Here is a 24457-nt window from a genome sequence, read left to right as displayed (position 1 = left end):
TTTCAGAATGTATCAATCCAGCTAGCTTTATTAATTATTATTATTATTATTCCAAAATACTAAAACATTTACTTCTCCATCTCTTTGCTGATCAAGGGAAATATATTCTTTCCTGAGATAATATTGCTTATTTAAGCTTGTAGCCATGCAAACTGGAAAACACTCCAGTTTACAGAATAAAATATCTTATATTGTTTGATTTATCCTCAGCTGTTTAATACTTAAAATGTTATCTTTTCATGTATAGATGCTAGTATTGTTTTGGCTGCTCCCAGAGTCCATTTAAGAGTCACCAAAAAGAAGCATGGATTTCTCTTTAGACTCTAAAGGGGAACAATTCTCTGTTTAATTGCATGACCAGTGTGGATTCTTCCTTCATTCATGCTGCTTGTGCATGTTTCTAGAACAGCAGTCTAGTTGCATTCATAGTCTTTCTAGAAGATGTCTTTATTGTTAAATATTGACAGTATGCTTATGTAATTAATCTGTTTTAAATTTATCTAGTTACTATAATTTAGATGATGTGAGCCATGACACCATGAACAAGTTCCTTTCAAACCTTGTTGAGAGAGCCCTCATTGACCTGGAATGTTCCTACTGTATTGAAATTGGGGAGGTAAGACTAATTTATACTTTAAGAATCCGTCAGTAAAAATACAGTGAAGGTAATCTTTAATGCCAATTTGTTATTTTTTCAGCACAGTTTTGTTTGTGTATTGCTTTAATTATCTAATTGTTACATAATTCCATAGATTTGTCCTGCATTAACCCAAAATTCCTGCAACAACTCCCACTCTCAGATCTTGAAATTTCATGTCTGACTTCAGCAATAGAGCCTCTCACAAGACTATCAATGCTGAAAACTGGGTTTTTCTAATCAGTTTGGCAACTGGACTAGTATCATGCTTTTGAACCATTTTGCAATCTTATTTTCATCACTATCTATTTTAAAATACAATCTTAAAAGCTTTACACGTGTTTTTATACATTTCATGGTATATTTTCTTCCCTTCTAACAGGATAATCGTAGCATTGAACCTCTGACATATGGCCGCATTGCTTCTTACTACTACTTGAAGCATCAAACTGTTAGGATGTTCAAGGACCGGTTGAAACCTGAATGCAGTGTTGAAGAATTGCTCTCAGTGCTGTCAGTAAGTGATAATTTTTTCTTCATCTTAGTATATATAACTCTTAATTTTAAAAGGCACAAATAACTTAGTGAACCTGTACATGTGCATGCGCACACACAAACATAATTAAATAGCATTTCTACCGTGTCCTTGAAGTATTTAATGACCTACATTGTTTCCAAAGTTTGATAATTTTCCATCGCCTCATGTTGAACTGTCACCTACCTTGTTAGCTGAATATTAGACAGAAATATGCAAGGTGCCATAGCTGGATGTCTGTCTGTCTTGATGGTAAAGACAGATCCCAGACTGACTAGGAGTATATTGGAGACACCATGTACACCCACATATGTAGGTGCCTTCTGAATTGTTGTCTTGTTTCTCTAAGATTTCACTGGTGTAGATTGTGAACAGCAAAATCCAGTCATCCAAGGGTTGACCTGTCTGAGGGTTTCTGGGCTCCTCCAAGTGCACCAGGAGCTTTATTAATAGAGGTGCTCCCTCCTCCTCACTTGAAAAGGGGAAAATATCCATGAATGACTCCTCTGTACAGAAACACAGACATTGTCATATTAGGTATGATCAGTTGTCTGTATTTTAGAAGATGATGTGAAATCCTCATAATGGACAATAATCCAATAATAATAATGATCCAAGCCTAAGGGAAAATTTTTTCCATAATGTGAGAAAGTTAGTGAATCTCTCGTTTAATGAAAAATGAGATTTGAGAGTCATTATATAAATATGTAAATAAATATTATTTTGGATATTGTAACGGAGGATGATGATCTTATAGCCGATATATTGTAAATGTCTAATCCTTTATCAGATGCTATGCTCTTTGCCTGCCATAAGGAAGAGCTCCAGCTGCAAGGAGGCAGCGGGACACTGTACTGCTAAAAATACGGGGAAGACATTGCTTGCGCGTGTCGAGAACCGTGTAGGGTTTAGGCATGTCTTTACTCCTCTAAGCAGTGCCTCACTGTCTACAGGGTTGTCTCCAGGCCCCAGCGCTCCAAGAGCGTGCTTGGGGTGGCATGCCGCTGGGGGCGCGTTGCCGGGGGGGCAGCAGGCGGCTCCGGTGGACTTCCCGCAGGCGTCTCTGTGGAGAGTCCGCTGGTCCCGCGGCTCCGGTGGAGCATCCGCAGGCACGCCTGTGGGAGGTCCACCAGAGCCGCGGGACCAGTGAGCAGCAGAGCGCTCCCTGCGGCTTGCCGCTGTGCTTGGGGCGGCGAAATGGCTAGAGCCGGCCCTGACTGTCTACAGTACTATTTATATTTGTGCTAGCGAGGTGTGTAGTGTGTGTACTGTTAGTTAGCTTCTCTCTCAACGAGGTAAACTTTTAAAGTCTCTCTTCATATGGCAAGCTTTTCATGTCTCTTATCATTCTCATTGTCCTTCTCTGGGCCTTTTATTTCTGAGAGAGAGATTGTATTTACTAGGAAACCCAACAGAACAGTGTTCCAGATGAGGGCATGCCATAGATTTACCTAACAGCATTATAATATTTATTATTATTAGTCTCTATCCCTTTATTGATGCAAGCTGACCTTTTCTTTGGTTTTTACCACTATTGGGCACAGAACTGTCCATAGTGTTGCCTGTGTGTTTTGCCCTAGTGATTATAATTAATGTAGAATCCATCAGTATTTAAATTTCTCCTTCTGTGTGCATCACCTAGTACTTTTCTATATTGAATTTCATTTAATATGTTAAATAATGCTGGTTCTACTACAGATCCTTGTTATTTGCCAAGGTGCTGGTAATAAGGGAAGTTTCTTCCTAACCCCAGGTAGTTAGTGATGGATCCAATTTCAAACATCTTCAAACTCTGGGGAATTTCAGACCCAAACTTTGTCGCTGAGGCCCATTCCTACATAAATTTTTAGCTAAAAATCCAAGAGACTGCTGCAACTTATAAAATGTTTGTTTACATTCTTAAAACTAATTAGACTAAAATAAAATCAATTAAGGTCCAAATTCTTTCATATGTAAACCTGAAAAGATAAAACAGAGCAAGGGAAGTGCGGAATCCTTATTATGTTAATGGTGAATAACCTTTATAGCCTACAGTTTTACTTATTTTATGCAGATGTTGGTTTTCATAATTGCTTGTTAAATTATTATTCCATCTTTCTTTATTAAAGGTGTAAAATGAGTTTTTCACAATCAGATGCTGTCTTGAAAAGATTAGACATTTTAACAGAATTATCGCCAAGTTTTTTCTCAACACTGAATTAATGAGCTCTGTAATTAAGGCAGTTGCTTCACACCACTATTGTTAGCCAATAACATTACATCTGTCTTGCTCCATTGATGCCCTCTTCCTTCTTATTGAAACATTTAGCAGTTTTGGCAACAGGGGATTACATGGCATGGGGTAAGTAGTCTAATTAGATGTAAGTGAAAATCCTAGGAGAAAAGAATATTTAAAAAGTAATTTGAAGAATCTCTTAATGATGCTGGCACTGAAAGCTGTAGCCTATAGTAGAAAAGGCATATCAATATTGTAAAACATTATAATTTTAATTGTTCTGCTGATGTGACTTACTTTTAAAGTTTTGACTTCCTTTGAATACATTAATAACGTCCTAAACTCTTCTAAAATGTGTCTGCAAAAGTCTGTAACATTGAAGTGTAGGTGTCTTTTATTATTCATTGTCCTTCAGAACTACAAACTATACAAAAATTAATTCTATTGAGCGAAATGCAGCAGTGACATGTATGGCGGTGCAATGTAGACATCAAGCAGCATTGGTGTAATTTGTAGGCTGTGAAGGCAGAAGTGTGAGATTGTAAGAGGGAAAGTAATCAACATGAGGGTTTAGGATGGAATTTACACTGATACATGCCAAATTACCAACATGTAATTTAAACAGCTACTTGTCACCTGAATGCAGAAATTACTGGGTGAGGTGCTTTGGCCTGTTTTATTCAGAAGGTCAAACTCAGTGACCGTTGGTTCCCTCTGGCCTTAAATCTGTGAATTTCACCAACTGTATTTAAGAGCTCCAGGGGCATATTTTCCCACAATCCAATATTCCATGCAAATGATAATTCCGAATAATCTCAAGTACCACTGGATACCTGCAATTTATTTCCTGGTAAACTAGTTCAGATTCACTCAGTCCATAATACTGACAGTCTCCCTTCTCTCAAAATAAAAAGTCATTGGCAAAAGCAAGATTTTCTTTAACTTCCTTCCTAGTGACCAAGACTGTTGCTTTCCTGTGAGCCCTGCATCCCACTCTCATACCCTATTTTTTGTCATCTGCTTGGGTTTCATCAGAACATAAGAAGGGCCATATTGGGTCAAACCATGGTCCATCTGTCCCAGTGTCCTGTCATTCAACAGTGGCCACTGGGCATGCTTCAGAGGGAATGAACAGAATGGCAATTATCGAGCGATCCATTCTCTGTCATCCAGTCCCAGCTTCTGGTTGTCAGAGTTATAGGGACATCCAGAGCATGGGATTGTGGCACTGACTATCTTGACTAATAGCTGTTGATGGACCTATCCTCCATGAATTTTTCTAATTCTTTTTTTGAAGCCAGTTATACTTCTGGCCTTCACAACATCCCAAGGCTGTGAGTTCCACAGATTAACTGTGCATTGTGTGAAGAAGTATTTCTTTGTTTGTTTTAAACCTGCGACCTATTGGGTCATTGGGTGACCCCCTATTCTTGCTCTGTGTGAAGAGGTGAGTACTGCTTCCCTGTTTCCTGTCTCCACACCATTCATGAATGTATAGACCTCTATCATAGCCGCCCATTAATGTCTCTTTTCTAAGATATGGAGTCCCAGTCTTTTTAATTTCTCCTTTTATGGAAACTGTTCCATATCCCTAATCATTTTTTTTTTTTGCCTTTCTCTGAACCTTTTCCAATTCTAATGTATTTTTTTTTAAATGGAGCAACCAAAACTGCATTCAGTATTCATGGTGTGGGTACACCAGGGACTTACATAGTGGCATTATACCATTTTCTATCTTCTTATCTATCCCTTTCCTAATGGTTACCAACAATGTGTTATCTTTTTTGACTGCTGCTGCACATTGAGCAGATGTTTTCCGAGAACTATCCACAATGACCTGAAGATCTTTCTTCAGTATTAGCAGCTGATTTAAATCCCCATCATTTTGTAAGTATAGTATAATGTTTTCCAGTGTGCATTACTTTGCATTTATCAACATTGAATTTCATAGTTTTCAGCTGAAATTGAGTTGGCTTTGTTTCCAAGAGACCTGTAATCTAACTTGGGCTGGTAGGTGAAACTCAGATTCATGTCCTTACATAATTGACCTTTATTGTCATACCTAGCGTTTTTCTGATTGCCACAATTGGGAATCAGAAGGAAGTTGCCCTGCAGGGTTCCCCCCCCCCCTTTCCTGTGGTCACATTTTAGATGATGTCAAAATCAGCTCAATTGTGAAATTGCTGGATTCTAGTGCTTGCTACATTGTTTATTGATAGGAAAACATTAATGAATTATGACTGAATGGCTGGAATCCTCTCTAGTGGTGTTTGGAGATTCTCCTTTTATTCCCAAACAAAGGTGGAGAGGGTGTAACAGAGATCTAAGTTCTGATTTAAGGCATTGAGCTATAATTCTATTAAATCGTTTGTGTTGCTGTTGCTGGATCCAGTGCTCAAGAGCAGATATGCAGCTTCTCTGTACATGGGCCTGATTCTTCACATGGGAACATGTCTAGCTGGCTGGTTCCTGGCTTCAGGGGCAGATTTATGACAAAGAAATTAGGACACAATGATTAGAGTCTTTGTGTCCACTAGCACTAGTAAAATTAGTGATTAATCACTGGTACTTAAGAGTGCTGCTTGATAACTATTAAGATTAGTTAAATATGAGTGTGATCCTGCAGCCTTTACTTACATCATAGGTTTTCAAACAATAGGGCATGCCCCTGCTCACAGTGAGGTTATCTGGGCGCATGTGACCTAGGGCAGGATGGATGGGAAGAGTCTGGTCCCAGAGTCTGCCTCCCACCCTGGACACCTGTTACCATTACCCAGCACAACCAGTGCTGTGCTGCCATCTTGCTGCCTGCAGCTGCTGTGTCCCTCCCGCCTGCTGTACACTGCTTGCGCCACGTGTTCTGACCAGACAGCATCTCCCTGGCCAAGATCTGACTCCGCCTCTTCCTGTGGGGCATCCCACATCCTCCAAGGCACACTGGGCACCCACAGCTTTGAGGCCATGCACTGCAGAGCTAGGAATGGGGGGTGGATAGCAAGAGGAGGGCTCTTAGAATAATAGATGATTAGGGTTGGAAGAGACCTCAGGAGGTCATCTAGTCCAATTCCCTATTCAAAGCAGGACCAACACCAACTAAATCATCTCAGCCAGGGCTTTGTCAAGCAAGGCCTTAAAAACCTCTAAGGAAGGGGATTCCACTACCTGCCTAGGAAACCCATTCCGGTGCTTTACCACCCTCCTAGTGACATCGTTTTTCCTAATATCCAACCTAGACCTCCCCCACTGCTACTTGAGACCATTGCTCCTTGTTCTGTCATCTGACACCACTGAGAACAGCCTAGCTCCAGCCCCCTTTGGACCTCCCCCTTCAGGTAGTTAAAGGCTGCTATCAAATCCCCCCTTACTCTTCTCTTCTGTAGACTAAGTAGGCCCAGTTCCCTCAGCCTTTCTTTGTAAGCCATGTTCCTCAGCCTCCTCCTCATTTTCATTGCCCTCCGCTCAACTTTCTCCAGTTTGTCCACATCCTTTCTATGGGGGGGGGGTCCAAAACTGGATTCAGTATTCCAGATGTGGCCTCACCAATGCCAAATAGAGGGGAATAATCACTTCCCTCGATCTGCTGGCAAACTACTAATGCAGCCCAATATGCCGTTAGCCTTCTTGGCAACAAGGACACACTGTTTACTCATATCTGGCTTCTCGTCCACTGCAATCCCCGGATCTTTTTCTATAGAACTGCCACTTAGCCAGTCGTCCCCAGCTTTTAGCAGTTCATAGGATTCTTCCATCCTACGTGCAGGACTCCGCACTTGTCCTTGTTGAACCTCATCAGATTTCTTTTAGCCCAGTCCTCCAATTTGTCTAGGTCACTCTGGATCTTATCCCTACCCTCTAGCATATCTACCTCCCCCCCTAACCCAGCTTAGTGTCATCTGCAAACTTGCTGAGGGTACAATCCATCCCATCATCCTAATGAAGATGTTGAACAAAACCGGCCCCAGGACTGACCTCTGGGGCACTCCACTCTGACAACTAGACATCAAGCCATTGATCACTACCCATTGAGCCCGATGATCTAGCCAGCTTTCTATCCACCTTATAGTCTTCTGGGAGAGTGGGGATCTGGACATGGTGAAGATGAGGGCTGTGCTGGGTGGAAACAGGCCATCCATGGGGAGCTGCCATAGGGCAGCAGGGCCTGAGGCAGGTGTGGGGAGGTGGTAGCTCTCTCGGGGAGAGATGGGGACCAAAGGAGAGGAAGTTGTGCAGATGCTAAGAGGATCCAGACTGGATGTTGTGCCAGAGTGCGGGGGCAAGGCAGAGGGTGGTCTTTGGGGGTGGATCTGGCTGCCCACTGAAGGGCCCAGGTGCTGGATTTGCCTCATCCAGCCACCCTAGACTTCCACAGATCTGTGAGGCTGAGGAGCTGCCCCTGCCCTAAGGACCCCTTCCCCAAAGTCGAACCTATGGGATCCATGCACACTTCCCCACAGGCCCCTCTGCTCTAGCAGCTCCCCTCCTCTGCAGGGGAGGAGCCCTGGAGCTTTCTTGTCACATGGGGCTTTCCCTCCTCTTTCCTGCCCCCATCCCACCCCTTAACATGGACTTCAAACTCAGCACCGTGAAGGGTTCCCCTCTTTCCCCTGTGCTGAGGGGGGCCCCCGCTCTTGATACATGAATCTCCAAAAGAGGATGCAGCAAAAATAAAAGGTTTGGGAATCTCTGACTTACATGAATAGTTCCAACAGCTGCAGGATGGGGCTTAGTTACTTGACTTAATGTGATTATGTGGCTGGGCAAATGGACACAGGTTCTACCTTTTTGTAAAGACATTAGATCAGTTTTCACTACATAACTTAAAAAAAAATGACAGTTTTCTTGCCATCTTCTAGCTCCTTTGCTTAGCTGCCTGTCATTTTGCTTTTTCACTTCTGTTTTTCTGTGTTTTCCCCACAAGAGGGAGCTCATTGGGTTCTTTCTGCTTATTCCTATACCTTAAATGTAGGCTTGGAAGGATTCGATTTTTATTGATATCAATTTCAGGATGCACACGCAAATCGAAAAAAACAAATATTTCCATTGGTGGTTATCAAATTTTATAGATAGTCAAAGTAAGAAAAATGCCAATTGAGAACTTATTAGAGTTTGATTTAAGGATATTTACTTTGTATGTTTTGGCATGTGATGTTGATAATTTTTTGTTTTAACAGTTATAACATTTTAACTTTTTGAATCTCAGCATAAACTATCTTTAAATCATTATTGTCTAGCCTCCCTCAATTGTCTGACTCCCCCATAATATTCTGCAACTGGGAAAATTTAAATAGATAAAAAATCTTAAAAATAAATATTGATATTTGTCAGAATTATTAAAAAAAATTAAAATCTACCAAGGAAATTAAAATGTTGTGCAGGGCAGGCTTTTTTTCCTTCTACTTTATACGTGGAGATTTATAATTCTAAGAGACTACAGCAATGGTTAGGAACTACTGTACTTGTGGGGCCTTCTTCCCATGATTTAAGCATCAGTTCATCCTCCAAGTGCCCACATATCCAACCACTATCTCTCTGCCTGAAGTCAGCAATATGCTGTTGCAGTATCTTGTACTAGATTACACTTCTTGGAATTAGGCAAGTGATTGGGTGGGCTAGTGAGAGAGCTATTGGACTTCCTGGTATGTAAGTACCAAAAGTGAGTGGGAAGTCAGTTAGAACAGAAAAGATCTACAGTCACCTCCCCCTGTTTCAACAACTGCTATGACTTTCTGTTTTTAGAGTTCATTTCACTGGCTTTTTATTGCCATTCTTAATATTCTGTGTGTCACCATTAGTGAATGTCCTTGGCAATCTTATTGTCATAATTAAGCTTTTGTGAGTGTTTGCAGGACGGTATTAGAACAGAGTAAGTTTTCATTGTAGAACTGGAACTTTACTCTGTATCAATATGTAAGTTGTTGCTGCCGTGTCCTGTTTTTAGGCAAGAACCTTTTGAGTCTGGTTTCACTTAGTTGGGAGGAAAGAAATTAATGATTTGTGAAATAATTTCCTACAAAAAAAGTGGACAAGTTGGTGTTTTACTTTCTCCGCAAGACATTACTTTCTCCAAAAACATTATTGGTCTCACCCTGTTATTAGTAAGTAAAAATGCATGAGGCATTAAGGATTTAAGGCAATAAGCCATCTTTTTATTAAATCATTTTTGCTTCTGTTCTCTGAATCTATTCATGAAAAATTAGAACCTGACTTGTTTTGTAGAAGTGATCTAAGAGAGGTTTCAAAAGAGGTAAAGGTATATCCCTAAGAAATTCACAATAGTACATCTAAAACTGACTGTTTTCAGCATGTTGTTCTTTTTAGGAATGTATTTTGGTGTAGGGAACTGTTGATTACATATATTTTACCACTCAAACTTCATTTCACATGAAAGAGTAATCAGTCATGTTAGACCCTAATCCTGTAAAGGTTTGTGCATATGCTTGACTTCATATACTGGGAGTTAATTCTAATGACTTCAGTGGAACTACTCACAGCACATAAAGTTAAGCACATGCATAATCTTTTGTGGGATCAGGGCCTTAATATGTATACATCATGTTCTCTCCATATCCTTTCATTAGATGTTCATGTACGCAGATCCATTTGTAGGCTCAGAGCTTTAATTTGTAATCATAATTTTTTCCAAAGAGCATGACAATAAATGATTAATAATCAAGGCTACAGTTTTGTCATGGACGTCTGTGGTGGTGTATGCACACCCTGTCCTCCTCCGGGATGGATTGTGGGTGTGCTGACACCATGGTTATAGTCTACCAAACAGTCTTGGGTCTCGCAACATTGCAGCCCAAAGGCCAGAGTCAAAGCAGCGACCCTTGGGTTCTGGCCTGGCCTGAGACAATATGGCCACCAATGAGCACAGGGCAGTGTGGCCTAGTGGCCAGAATCAATATATCAGCCCCCAAGCTCAGGCCTGTGTGCCCTAGTGGCCAGAGTCAATATGGTGGCACTGGAGTGCAGAGCAGTGTGGCCTAATGGCCAGAGTCAATATAATGATACTTGAGTGCAGGATAGCCCAGGTTTAATAGTGGCCTCACATCTGAGGGCCATCACAAAAGGGGGTGGCAGCCGGGGTAGGGAAACCTAGGCCCACCGAACTCCACCAGGTCCTGGCCCAGGTCCCTAACAGTAGCGAAGTGGTCTGCCATTGGGTCAGCTGGGAATCCAACTGCAACATGCTGACCTTACACGGGTGGGAGATACCACTCACTCCACTCCACTCCCCTGGGTCACTTCCTGAAGCTGCAGTCCATATGACATCTGAGTCTCCGGGCTCCTTGGTGCAGATAATTCCCTTAAACTCTGACTCCAGCCAGTCACCTGTAAGCAAGAGGTCTCCGGTCTGTGTCTCAGAATCTCCGGCTCCTGCAAGCAAGGGCTGTAACGGCTCCTGGGCTGGAGCCTCCACCGAGCATCCTTTCTCCTTGGTGGTCAGCCCAGACTGAGCAGGGCTGTTCTCTTTTATACTAGCACAGCAGTTGGAGCATGCCCAGCATGGTCTGAGGGGCCACCCATAGTGTGGGATTAACCCTTTCCTGCCTAGAGCAGGATATGCATGAATTTGAATAAAGCCATGAAATGGCCCCAAACTGAGCAGTATTGTGAGCTAGTGCTTGGGCGTATAATGCCACTCAAATCTGGCCCTCCATTTCTGCCTACAGGGTGGACATGCCAAACCTGAGTGATGCTGCAAATCCCTTTCCTACGTCGCAATGCCTGGATTGGGAAGCCAGGCCCAACTCCACAGAAACCCTCATTGTAGGGTGAGCATGGTGTGGGCTTGCTCTCCAAACCCCCTCTCCCACCAAAACCTGTGGGCTCTCTGCTCCCCCTTTCCAGGTCATGTTTGTTGTTTTCACACAGCTCTGCTGTAAAATTTATTAAAAATTTCTGTGACAAAATCAAAGGCCTAATAATATGTAGCAAATGGGGTAGATAATCCAAATAAGATATTTATGGGAAGAGATAGCTCAAAATAGACATGGAATTGTTATATGTAAGAATCTTTGCAACAATGTTGACTTGTTATATGCCAAACTTTATGCACTTCTTTCATTTCCTGTGTTATAATGATAAAACGTAATAGAATTCAGATGACTAAAAGTTAAAACTCTTAAACATGGGCACTAGCAAATATTAAATTTTCAATATTACGAATAGACAATGCTATGAAGACAAGTTGTATATTTTTACAAAATTTCACAAAAATATTTACAATTTTGTGGGAGGCCATTTCAACAAACAGATTGTCTTGTGCAATATTGAAATGAAATGACTGCTTTTTGCATTGAATCATATAGTATGTTATATTGCATGTTCCGGTGTGAAATGTGATGTTCATCAAAATGAAATTTTGCAGTACAAAATTGTTTTAAAAATCCAAGTGTTTATTCATAAATAGGACCATTTTTTCTGTAGTTTGGCCATCTGTGACTATTTTGACCACTAGAACTGCTTACTTATGCAAAAGTACCTATCTTCACTATTATCTTGTCCATTGTTTGTCTGCCCTTCCATCTGTTGCATATCGTCATCGTCCTGGACAGTGAACTCTCTGAGGCTGGGCTTTGTTTTACTCAATTGTTCAGTGCCTAGTGCAGTGGAGACCTGATCTCTGATTGGAGTCTGTAAGCACTACCCCAGTTATATCTACATTAATTACTTAATGATCCATTTTCATTAAAACAAAAAAAAAAGTCCTATTCTCAAGTGGAAATAAATTTAAACACTCTCATGAAAGGAAAATAAAATACTACAATTTCTATATTTCATGATTTTCATATCTCATTGGCAATCTCTAGCTCAGCCCTAGTAACATATACTTTGCAGCAGAAAACAGGGAGTTAATTCATAAATGAGAATTACCTTGTTTTTTCTAGTCCCAGTAGATGGAGCAGCTTGGAACACAGCTCATTCTGTAGTACTTGAACATAGTCATTTTTCCAAACAGGATGGCATAGTGAATTTTTCACTGCAGGCATTCTAGACTGATGACCTCAATTCTGAGTGTCTCCCCAGACATAAGTAATACCATCATTGTTTGTTTGATTTTTAGTTCTGGAGCTAACTTTAAACTAAAAACACCTGGTGCTGCTTGCCTTCCCAGCAAAGCACAATCAGTAGGTAAATCAAAATGACAATGCCCACCACTCATGGCTGGCTGACTGTGGCATATTGTATTTTTTCTTATAGCACAAGGAAGGAAGAGCTAAGTTAAAAAGCAGAGGAAGAAATCTGACATTTGTGAAATGAAAGAGTGAATGTCTATAGGAGTAATGGGGCTCCCATTTTATCTATGATAAACAAACTTTTTTCTTCTGTTACAATTATGTAATTCCATATCTGTTTCTACTGGTCAGTTTAAAGAAAAAAAAAACTAGAAAGAATGCTTAAGCAAAGTTAAAATTTAAACCCACAGAACCAATTAAATTATTTGATTATAGTGAAAGGTTTATACTATATGCTTCCTAGTACCTAGACAGAAGGCTGTACAATGGGTGAATGTCCCCCATTACTATAGCATAATTTATTTTAATTTTTTGTTTTTATTGTATTCTAGTGTTTAAGGGAAAAAATCTTAAGAGAATATCACATCACTTTGTTAAATTACTATACAATCTTATTGTTATGTGACAATCCATTAAATTTCAGATTGTTCATTAAAACAGTAATATACATACAATCTCAGTGGAAGTAACATACAGTATGTTTTATCGTATGGCTCTGAGGGTTAATCTTCCCGGTCATCCAGGTCAATCATTTTATTTCAGTAGCTTGTGATAATGAAGTCTTTTCTTTCTGTCTTTGTCTTTCTTTCAAATCAAGGATTTTAATGCCATGCACCTATGTGCACAAATCAGGCAGTGGTCAAACTTGATGGGGAAGTCATTGCTGTTTTCCTGGCTCTCTTCTTTCTGATAGTGATCCCATAATCCTGAGTGTGCTACACTTGTCCTGCAGCTATCTATTCAGTTTCAGGGATAGCTATTTCAGTTCCCATTTCAGTGGTTAGGCCTGTAACAATGCACTTAAATGAAGGGAGAATTAAGATGAGGTGAGAGTTGGTCCTTTGTGAGTGGCAGCTGTCAGTCTGGAAGCCAGCCAGTGGGCTAGTTTAAATGGCCAGGGATTTCCCTTGCAGAATTACTGAAAGGGGCCTTGCTAGATTAAACAAACTTCCTTCCTGCTCTCGTCACCTGGGAGTTTTTCCTCCACTTGTTCTCACATCTGTTGTGTTTTCCTTCTTGGTGGTGTGTGCTTACCAGTGGGTAATTTTGGTGGTTTTAGAAAAAAGAGCTTTGCTCTCCCTCCCTAGCTTGTTTTCTTTGTGCTGTGTTTCCCTCAAGCATACCTGGTATTAGATTCCAGCCATCTCTGAGGTCAGGAAGGAATTTCTCACTGTCTGTTGTCCTCATTTGGCAGATTTTGGATCGTTTGCCTCATGAGCAAGTTTTCACTTTCCTGAGGGAGTTCCAGAGACACACTGCACCTTTATACTTGTGTCACTGTTTTCATGCTGTTGTGTATGAGCTCTTTTATGCCCAACAAATTGTCCTTGTTGAGGAAACATGATCCAGAGAAGCAGCTGAATCAAATGACTTACCATCACAAGTAGCATATGCTCAGTGGATTTGTATGTACCAGCATTTGCAGGGGGCAACACCATTTGCAACAGATTAGAGGAGTATATCTGTACAAATACACAGGAAGGCTCAGCTTACCAAATTGTGCCATTGCTTGGCCACAGATGGCCAGTGTATTACTTTAGACATGAATTGCCTTTCATTTATTAACTTCACCTTAGACTTTACCAGTGATTGCCAGCCATGGCAGATCATTGCAGAGACAGGTCATCAATTCAAATGTTCTTGAGGCAAGTTCAGCAAGAATTGGTTCGGTTTTGGTTGATTTGGTTCAACTATCTACTTAATTAAATGTGCAAACAATTTGACCCTACATAGGTTTGTGTTTGTATTGTGTATGTCTTTACTTACAGTCTGGCACTTGACATTGCAGTGAGTTATAATTAAGGTATCAGTGTAGGTACAACGGTCCCTTGTCAAAGCATCAGGATATAATTATTAAAAATGGAATGGGTTTCCTTTGGTAATCGACATGTGGCCACAGTGTCCTGGCAAAATGAGTTTTCAAGTGTCTGTCTTTTTTAATACAGGACAAAAATCATTTTAAAAATTACTGAGAAACTTCTTAAAGCCAGGTGAAAGACGAAAGCTTCTTAAAATGCAGTTTTACCTCAAAAACTGATTGAAGAAACGGCATTGTGGATCCCATTTCTCATTGACTTCGTATCAGAGGTCCTCAGCAGTTTATAGGCAAAAGATATTTTTTCCCAACAGCTAATCTCGCAATCTCAGACTGGGCTCTGCCGGTCAAGCTAGGTTCTTCCTGTCTTGTGCATCATCACCAGTATTTAAAGTTCTGCAGGCGAGATTAGACCCTCAGCTACACTTGTACAGTCATGTTGTCTTCAATTTATGCCTTTGCTTTTGATGGGGTTATACAGGCGTAAGTGATTGTAATCTAGCAAACAATTATGTTTATGATGAACTATCTTTAAAAGAATCCAGGTCACTTAGTGTTGATTGTGAGAACTCTGCATAGCTGACAGGAGTGAAAAGAAAAATATATTTTTTGCTTTATGAAGTAAGCAGCTATTAGTCTGCATACATACAAGGAGCCGATTTGTTAAGAAAGAAGCTGCCATTTTTACAGTCACTTTTCAGAGCAGAACCTCAGTTTTGGCAACAAAGAAGCTAAAGTAATTTTGCTCAAATCATTACAACTAACGTATACAAAACTGATATCCTGTATGTCATGATGTAGGTAAATAGTTTAAAAGGTATTCATGAAAGACAGATTATATAGGAAATATTGATTGGCCCTTAATTAGAGGGTCAACTAAATGACGCTAATATTATCTTTATTTAACATTAATATTTCGCACTCTCGTTCATTCATTACCTTTTCTTATTCAGCCTTTCTGACTGTCGTGGTGTTTAGTATCAGAGACAAAATTTTGAGAAAGCAATCTTTTCATTGTTGTTGTTTATTATTATGATTCACATGGGGCCTGGTACTGGGAGATGCTGTCAGTTCCCTAGAATTCCTAATTTCAACATTTGTCGCCATTCATAGTGTTAAAATAAAATGTAGACCATTTCCTGCAACCAAAGAGCAAAAATTCTGCTTAAGGTTTTAAAATATTAATATACAGTTTGTTTATAGACCTGTGAGAAGCACATTATAGTAAATGTGCTTTTCGTGAACAAACAGATCCAGATTTTGCTTCACCTCAGCAACCTTTCTAGCCACCTGAAATGTTTGTTCTTTTATGTCTGTCAAAGTAATTTTTTTAAAGAAGTTCATTATTATTATTTCATAATTTGATGTAGTTTTAAGGCCATAACAGACATTGGTAGTGTGGATAAATCTGGCACTCCTAGCTAGAAGAATTGATTTGGATGGGTAGATATGGGTACCCAAATCTCCTGTGCAGTCATTTCATCTTACTGGTCAAACAGCTTTTGATAAATTAGAAAAATCTTTACTAGACAGGTGTCATCATCTGTTAACAGACGGGCAAATAAATGTCTGGGCTGGCAGTGCATTCTCATATGAGGGACCCTGGTTTGGGCTGTAACCACCTCACTTCTTGGAGCAGTGGTGACTTGAACAAATACAGAGAAGAAAGACTGGTTAGTCCATAGAGTGCAGTAAATAGAAAGAAGGAGGAATTATATTTTGAAAAAATCATATTTTAGGAGAAAATATTATTTAAAAAAACAAGGTCATTGCTCAGATTGACCCAATCTAAGTACAAGTCCATTTGCTGAGGATTTGAAAACCAGTTGGCATGTACCCAACAAAGTTAAGCGGGCTGGGAAGAGACAAGACTTTGATGCCTTAGACCCTTTCCAAAAAAATAACAAACTATGGGCCTGATTTTCAGTTCTTGGTGTCTAAATATCTCTTTGATGTGAAACCAGGTAACTTGTGCATAGAACAAGATAATCTTGCTTGCAAATAGGTATTTCTTGGAGTGGGAGCAGATTATCACACACTCCACCTGGCAGAGACACACCAGCTGTCAAAGGAGCAGATCCAACTGGCCCTACTAGATATGGATTCATTTTGGCTGCCCCTCTCTTGTTTCCCCTTGAAGGAGCAGGACAGGACACAAGACAAGCATCATGAGGAGGCTCTGAAGAATCAGGAAGGATGCTCTACTTGCCACCACTGTGAATACCTCTGCCTGTGCCAGCATGAATCCTGAAGGCAGCATTTGGGCCTGCCTGCACAGTCACTCCTCAAAAGGCCACCTGCAGGACACCACTAGACTGAGCCAGAGCCCTACCGGGTTGGCCAGCCTGGGATGTGCAAGGGAATCCCCTGAGCCAGTTGCTGTGGCTCTGGCCAACTCCATCTTATATTTGCTGCTTGCAGCATCACAGAGCATTATGAACAAGAGCTTAGGAGTAAAATTCCTTCTTGCCTTGGTTGGACAATTTATATCTACTTCCGGTGGGGAGCCAATGGAGAGACACAATCTTCAAATTTGCTAACCTTCAGGGGTAAGAAAATATCCCATCAAGTCTCTCTCTCCTCTCTCCCATCCCAAGGGTGGAGGAATAGCTAAATTCCCTCCCACAGTAGGTCTTATCCCATCCTTTTCCTGTTGAAGTGAGAGAGGCATTTGTACTTGCATGTGTTTATTTAATGTGTGTGTGTGAGAACACACTCAGTGGGAGCACACATACATTTGCAGATACAACTGAAATACAAAGTCTTGAGAAATTTCATTTTATATCTTAAATCCTTTAATTTATGATATGCTACAGGTTACTAACATGAAATTTAAGCTATGTTTGTCATTGTTTAAAAGTACTAAAGAAAATGTAAACAAATGTAGGTGTAAGTAGTGGATTAATTTATTCTCTTGTATATGATTATCTTAATATTTACATACATGGTGCTGTAAGGTGTTAATGGTGAATGCTACTTTAGCTATAAGAATGCATGTTTGCTTTCTCTTGATTCACACAGAGCAGATGGATGCTTGACTGTCTGCTAATCCACAGCTGGAATGGTTTCAGCAGTTTCCACGTTGCTGGGTTAGAGTGGCTTTTCTAGTGGACTGAGAGGGCAGCAAGAGAGGGATATCATTATTCATCAGTATCCCAGTGGGATTGCTGCCAGCAGAGATTAATTTTTTCTGTTATGCTTGTAAAACAAGCTCAGGTGGAGTCTCTAATCCTCAGGGCACGGGTGGCAGATCAAGGAAGATGCTACAAAGCTAGTTAATTTTCAGATTCTAGGGGAAACAGAAGCTCTGTTAGATGTATAAATACATGATTGCAAATTTAAGTAGCTCAAATCCAAATGGGATCTTCCCAGACATCTGGTATGGAAAATCTCTATTTTCTTTGTCTTTTAATAGAAGATCTTGAAACTTTACACCAGTGCCAACATATTTGTAACTCTTTTAATTCTTAGTTATCTTTCCTTGTCAGTTTTGGCAGATGATATCCGTACAATTTAACTCTGATGAAGTAGGTATTCACATGCATCTGATGAAGTAGGTATTCACCTATGAAAGCTCATGCTCCAAAACCTCTGTTAGTCTATCAGGTGCCAAAAGATTCTTTGTTGCTTTTACAGATCCAGACTAACACGGCTACCCATCTGAAGTTTAACTCTGTTTCTTTATATATTTACAGGCTGAGACAAACACAAGATAGAACAGTCTTCCCCTGACAGTTACCCCACTGCCAACTTCAGTCTCTCCTATTTCAGCATTAGTTTGCATCTCATGAGTTCTTCAAAACATTGGGCCAGATCCTCAGCTGTTGTAAATGTACATAACTCCATGGAAGTCAGTAGAGATATGTCAGTTTTAACCAGATAAGAATCTGGCCCAATAAATTTAGTTGAAGCAAATGTCACTTCCTCTTACAGCTTTTGGTGTGGTTTTTTTTTAAAACTATTTTTGGGTAAATTTTGTGTGTCTGCAAGTGAGAGCAGTAGCACTGACTTGCTAATCAGACACTGTGCAAGTAGGTACCTTCCAATTTTTCCATATATTTCTCTCAATTTACATTGTTCTTCTCTTATTCCAGGCATGAGTCTCTCTTGAACAGAGGCTGCTAGTCACTTTACCACATGATGACAAGTAGTCATGCTTCTGAACCTTTAATTCCCTTTCTTCTCTGATCACGCAGTTGTCTTGATCCAGAGAGTTTAATCTTGTAGAAAAATGCACCAATGTGAATCTGTGGCTCCCTAATCTGGAAGCTGCCACAAGTCAGCAACTCTGAAATCCATTTTTCAACACACAAAGCTTTTACTGATTAACACTGGTGTATAGAGTGTGTAAGGTCCCAATCCTGCATCAAGATCTAATGCAGACCCCCACCTCTAAACAGAGTCCCACTGACTCAGGGATCTGCATTGGATGATCCCAGTGCAGAATCAAAGCCTAAAACAGAAAATGATCGATCACTTTTTTGGAGACTGCTACTAGGAACGTTCTCTTCTGCAGTTCTGCTATTATGACTTATTACTGGCATCATCTCAGTCAGCAGCTCAGATAAACCTGAGCCAACACAGTGAATTCAGCCAAATTCATCTTCAAAATGTGGACAAATCTCAATGGAACTAGAGAAATTGACTTGTCTCATGACAATCATATTTCAATGCATACTCTCAGAGATTTTCTTAGTTGTGTATTATCACATTGTCAATGTCATGCACTGAAATACTTTTGAATATTAAGACTGATATTTTAAAGCTGCTTGAACTTCTCAGCCTTTTTTGTGTTGCAAGACTCCATGTTACAAGAGGAGAGAGTTTCAGGTCCCCATCCTAGCTGACCATAAAAAGGGAAGGGTGGTTGCGACATCCCTGGTTTTATTTACCATGCCAAAGTTGAGAAACCATGAAAAATATTTTGATGTTCATTTTCCGTTGAAGTAGTTAGGCAACTTTGAAATTTTCATCCTAAATTTGCAATGACAAACATAATACCTTGCAATACAAAGTTCCATTCTTATATCAGCATTTTTATATATATATATATACATTCACAAATATATAAATGCTTCTTGGATGATTTTGGAGAGGAGTCACTTGATCAAAGTTAGCTATAAATTTATACCATGTTGTATTGTCCTCAGAAACTATGATCATATTTATTTGCCATGATTTGAAAAAATGTAACTAAGGGCATACACACATGCTGTGTCATTCTGATGTTTGCTTTCATGGTTTTATCTTAATTTTTTAATGTAAACCATTACAGATACTTGCTCATACACTTACTGATACACAATAATGCAACTTCAAGTTTTTAAATTGAACTACACCATATCTTTAACAAAGACATACAATCTCGGGCCCGTGAAGGGCATTGCTGAAAGGGGCAATGTATTGAGAGCAGAAATGGAATTTTAAAGTCACAACACCACCATAGTATTATAGTTCTTTGAGTGATGGTCTTTGTATGTATTCCAAATGTGGGGGATGCACATGCGCACTATGCGCCAGAGCAGGAAGTTTTCAGCAGCAGTGTCCAATGACCTGCATGGGCATCTTACATTGCCATGTGCTCCAGGCAAAGTTATCAGAAGCCATGTGGGGTGATGCACCCTCAGTTCCCTCTTACCACCACGTGGTCGGAGTCAGAATCTTCTTTCCTCATGTTCGTAGCTTCTACAAGAGCAACCATCCATTATATATAGTTAGTTGTCTTCTTCATTGTATACATACCTGTAGTTAGTGTAGAGAGTTGCCCCTTTTGGGGCTCACCCCATCTTTGTCAGGGACTATGTCCCGGGATTTAAGAACTGTGCTTCATGCCCTCATTCATTCTCAGCGACAAGCACAGCCACTGTCTCTGCTTCCTGGGGGAAGCGCATCTAACAAACTGTTGTGACACCTGAAGGTCTTTTCCACCAAAGACCCATGAGGCTTACCTCTTGTGCCTCTGCAAATTCCTCATGGAGGAAGTGCTCTGATCCCCTGCCTCATCCGATCCTGGACCGGCTGAACCAGCAGTACACTGCCCTTCACCAGCGGTGAGCCTACCACCCTCTAGCTCCCGGCCAGATCCGATGGCACCACCGAAGCACAACAAGGGCAAGAAGGAGAGCCACAAATGCTCCCAGGGACATTGCAGCAGGTCCCCATCAAGGACTGCTGTGACACACAGCATTTTGTCCTGAGCTGTGCCCGGTCGAGTGAGATGTTGTGTGTGGAACTCACCGCACCACTTCCCTGAACCCCACACATGGGGGGCAAGGCCAAGCAAAAGAAGAAGGTTCCAACACCATTGACTCCTGCACTGGCCATGCAATGCAGCAGCCCTCCGAGGAGTGCTCAGTCTCAGTGGGAGGCCCCATTCTCTGCTCCGTGCACCCTCTTTCCTGCTTTGGCAGGTAGTGGGATGTGTTCTGGACATCCAGATGGGCTGAACCATTGATGGCGCACCTTGACCTGCCCTACTCATCCTCCCCACTTCTCTCGGCTCCACGACCACCTACACCAGCAGCTACACCACTTCTATTGGGCCAGGATCTTCACCCAACCATCGCTGGACTGCCTGCACCAATGGCCCTGCCACTGCTGGAGGCCTCTTCGGACTCAGAAGACTTTTCCACAGAGCAGCTGTCATTCTCCTCTGTGTCCTGTGCAGCTTGGACTCCCACATGCATCCTCTGTACCAGATGGGCTACCCCACAGTCCTGCCACGGTGGTATCCTTGTTCCCGGAGCCTGCAGTATCCACTAGACCAGAGGTCGGCAACCTTTCAGAAGTGGTGTGCCGAGTCTTCATTTATTCATTTTAATTTAAGGTTTCACATGCCAGTAATACATTAACATTTTTAGAAGGTCTCTTTCTATAAGTCTATAATATATAACTAAACTATTGTTATATGTGAAGTAAATAAGGCTTTTAAAATGTTTAAGAAGCTTCATTTAAAATTAAATTAAAATGCAGAGCCCCCCGGGCTGGTGGCCAGGACCCGGACGGGGTACGAGTGCCACTGAAAATCAGCTCACATGCCGCCTTCGGCACCCGTGCCATAGGTTGCCTACCCCTGCACTAGACCCTACCCCATGGCCACCATGGCCACGTGGGATACATACCACTGCCTGTACCCGCCTCCGCCAGCCTCACACCATTCCATCCATGCCCCTCCACCAGAACAGTCAAGAGGAGGACCTGGAGCATGCCCTGGTCCCAACAGCAGCATCTTTCTCTCCAGGGAAAACCTGGATTCCCCTCCCCTCCTGCGCCCCAGAGCCTTCTCCCCTCCTGACGATCACTGCCAGTACCAGCAGCTGCTGCAGAGGATGGTCCTTGATCTTGGTATTCTTTTGGAGGAATGCCCAGGACCAACCTCATCAGCTGCTGGACATTCTCCAGCCTTGAGAGCCAGCACACATGGCTCTGCCTATTAACGAGACCATCCTCCACCCTCCATGGGAGGTCTGGCACACGCTGGCATCCTGTGCCCCAACCCCTAACAGGGCAGAATGCTGTTATTTTGTGCAGTCAAAGGTCGCTGACGTTCTCTTCTCCTACCCTGCCCCAGCCTCAGTGGTGGTGCATGTGGCAACAGAAAGAACAAGACAGCACTTCTCCACCCTGTTGGATAAGGTGGTGAAACACCTGGACCTGCTCAGCTGTAAGCTCTACTACTCCACAGCTCTGCTGTTCCACATCTCAAAATACCAGGCTCTGCTGGGAAAAGTATGATTTTAATAATTATGCCAAGCTGGCAGTGTTATTGGAGGACCTCCCTCAGGACAAGCAGCACAGGTTCCAGGCTCTGGTGGAAGAAGGCCGCCTGATGGCCAAAGTCTGCCTACAAGCAGCAGTGGATGCAGTGCACACACCTTCTGCTCCCTGATCATGGGCAATTTTGCAGATGACACTAAACTAGGAGGAGTGATAGATATGCTGGAGGGTAGGGATAGGATACAGAGGGACCTAGACAAATTAGAGGATTGGGCCAAAAGAAATCTGATGAGGTTCAACAAGTACAAGTACAGAGTCCTGCACTTAGGACGGAAGAATCCCATGCACTGCTACAGATTAGGGACCGAATGGCAAGGCAGCGGTTCTGCAGAAAAGAATATAGGGTTTACAGTGGATGAGAAGCTGCATATGATTCAACAGTGTGCCCTTGTTGCCAAGAAGGCTAACGGCATTTTGGCCTGCCTAAGTAGGAGCATTGCCAGCAGATCGAGGGACGTGATCATTCCCCTCTATTCCACATTGGTGAGGCCTCATCTGGAGTACTGTGTCCAGTTTTGGGCCCCACACTACAAGAAGGATGTGGAAAAATTGGAAAGAGTCCAGCAGAGTACAACAAAAATGATTAGGGGGCTGGAGCACATGACTTATGAGGAGAAGCTGAGGGAACTGGGATTACTTAGTTTGCAGAAGAGAAGAATGAGAGGGGATTTGATAGCTGCTTTCAACTACCTGAAGGGGGGTTCCAAAGAGGATGGAGCTCGGCTGTTCTCAGTGGTACCAGATGACAGAACAAGGAGTAATGATCTCAAGATGCAGTGGGGGAGGTCTAGGTTGGATATTAGGAAACACTATTTCACTAGGAGGGTGGTGAAGCACTAGAATGGGTCACCTAGGGAAGTGGTGGAATCTCCTTCCTTAGAGGTTTTTAAGGTCAGGCTTGACAAAGCGCTGTCTGGGATGATTTAGTTGGGGATTGGTCCTGCTTTGAGCAGGGGGGTGGACTAGAATGACCTCCTGAGGTCCTTTCCAACCCTGATATTCTATGCTTCGCTGAGATGCCTGGCTACAGTCCTCAGGCTTTCCCGGAGAGGTCCAGTCTAGCATCCAGGACCTCCCCTTCGAAGAGAACAAACTGTTCTCTGCTAGGACACTGAAGGACTCAAAGGCGACCCTCCAGTCTCTGGGGATCTACAATCCAGCCCCCTCCAATAACCAGCAGCCTAATCTGTCATTCCACCCGAGCATCTGCCCCCCATACTTGCTCACCTACACCCAGTTCCTGGAGCCGTCCCAATGGTGCCCAGATTCCAGCACCTGTGCCCTATCTCTTCCACCATGCCCCAGCACCACATGAAGGCCCAATTTTGACATGTCAGTCGAGAGCTATGAACTCTCTGCATCATCGCCTCCAGGCCCCCACCACCACCTTCGGGGTTCATCTTGCCCTGTTCGCCCACCACTGAGGCAAGATCATCATGGACCTGGAGATCATATGACACAGCTACTATAAATTCCCATCAGAGCGCCCCCCCAGATGCCTCCATGGAGTCACCCTCCTCGAACACAAGGCAGACACCCTCCTATCGAAGGGTGCAATCAAACCTCACTGAGACAGTGGCGGTCGTTCCCGCTCTCCGCTCTCTCCTCACCTCATTGGGTGTCTGTGTCAATGAGGAGAAATTCATTCTTCTCCTGACACAAACGATCTATTTCATCGGACTCTGTAGCAGCACGAGCCTTTCTCTCAGCAGACTGCTTTGCCTCCCTCATGGCTCTTGTGGTAGCCCTGCACTCCAACCTGTGCACAACGGTACACTGCTGTCTCTGCCTCCTAGGACTCAGGGCAACCTGCACTCATGTGATGCTGCATGCTCTCCTCACCATGTGCTGTCTACAGCTGTGGCTTCTCTCAGTCTGCAGGCCTCCCATCAGGCACCTGGACTCGCCCTTGAGTGTTCCAAATTGGGTCCACACCTCCTTCACTGGGTGGATTGATCCCACCAAAGTGCTCCGTTGTATCCTGTTTGCCACTCCTCTCCCTACGGCCACCCTTGCCATGGACACCTCCCTAGCAAGAAGAGGCACACACTTCGATGGCCATGCCATGCAAGGAACGTGGACACCCAGAGAAGCACATGCACATCAACATCTTGGAGTTGCACATGGTCTACCTGACTTGCCACATGTCCCTGCTGCTTAACCACTTCCACGCAGCAAGATCACAGCACACTCCGCATGCAACCACCTCTGCTTCCCTGGCGGACATCCTCTGGTA

The 24457-nt window shown here is 42.4% G+C and overlaps 1 protein-coding gene across 1 annotated transcript in view; it reads left to right on the top strand.

The window, feature by feature from the left end:
• Positions 1–24457, top strand: part of ASCC3 (activating signal cointegrator 1 complex subunit 3) — a 544482-nt gene that overhangs the window by 473063 nt on the left and 46962 nt on the right. The window contains exons 35-36 of the mRNA XM_030556009.1: positions 505–616; positions 1020–1154. Coding sequence (XP_030411869.1) covers positions 505–616; positions 1020–1154 — 247 coding nt within the window. The remainder of the gene's footprint in view (positions 1–504; positions 617–1019; positions 1155–24457) is intronic.

This window comes from Gopherus evgoodei, chromosome 3 (assembly GCF_007399415.2).
Source record: "Gopherus evgoodei ecotype Sinaloan lineage chromosome 3, rGopEvg1_v1.p, whole genome shotgun sequence".
In the NCBI taxonomy this organism is placed as follows: Eukaryota; Metazoa; Chordata; order Testudines; family Testudinidae; genus Gopherus; species Gopherus evgoodei.
This window is presented reverse-complemented; position numbering and strand designations above follow the sequence as displayed.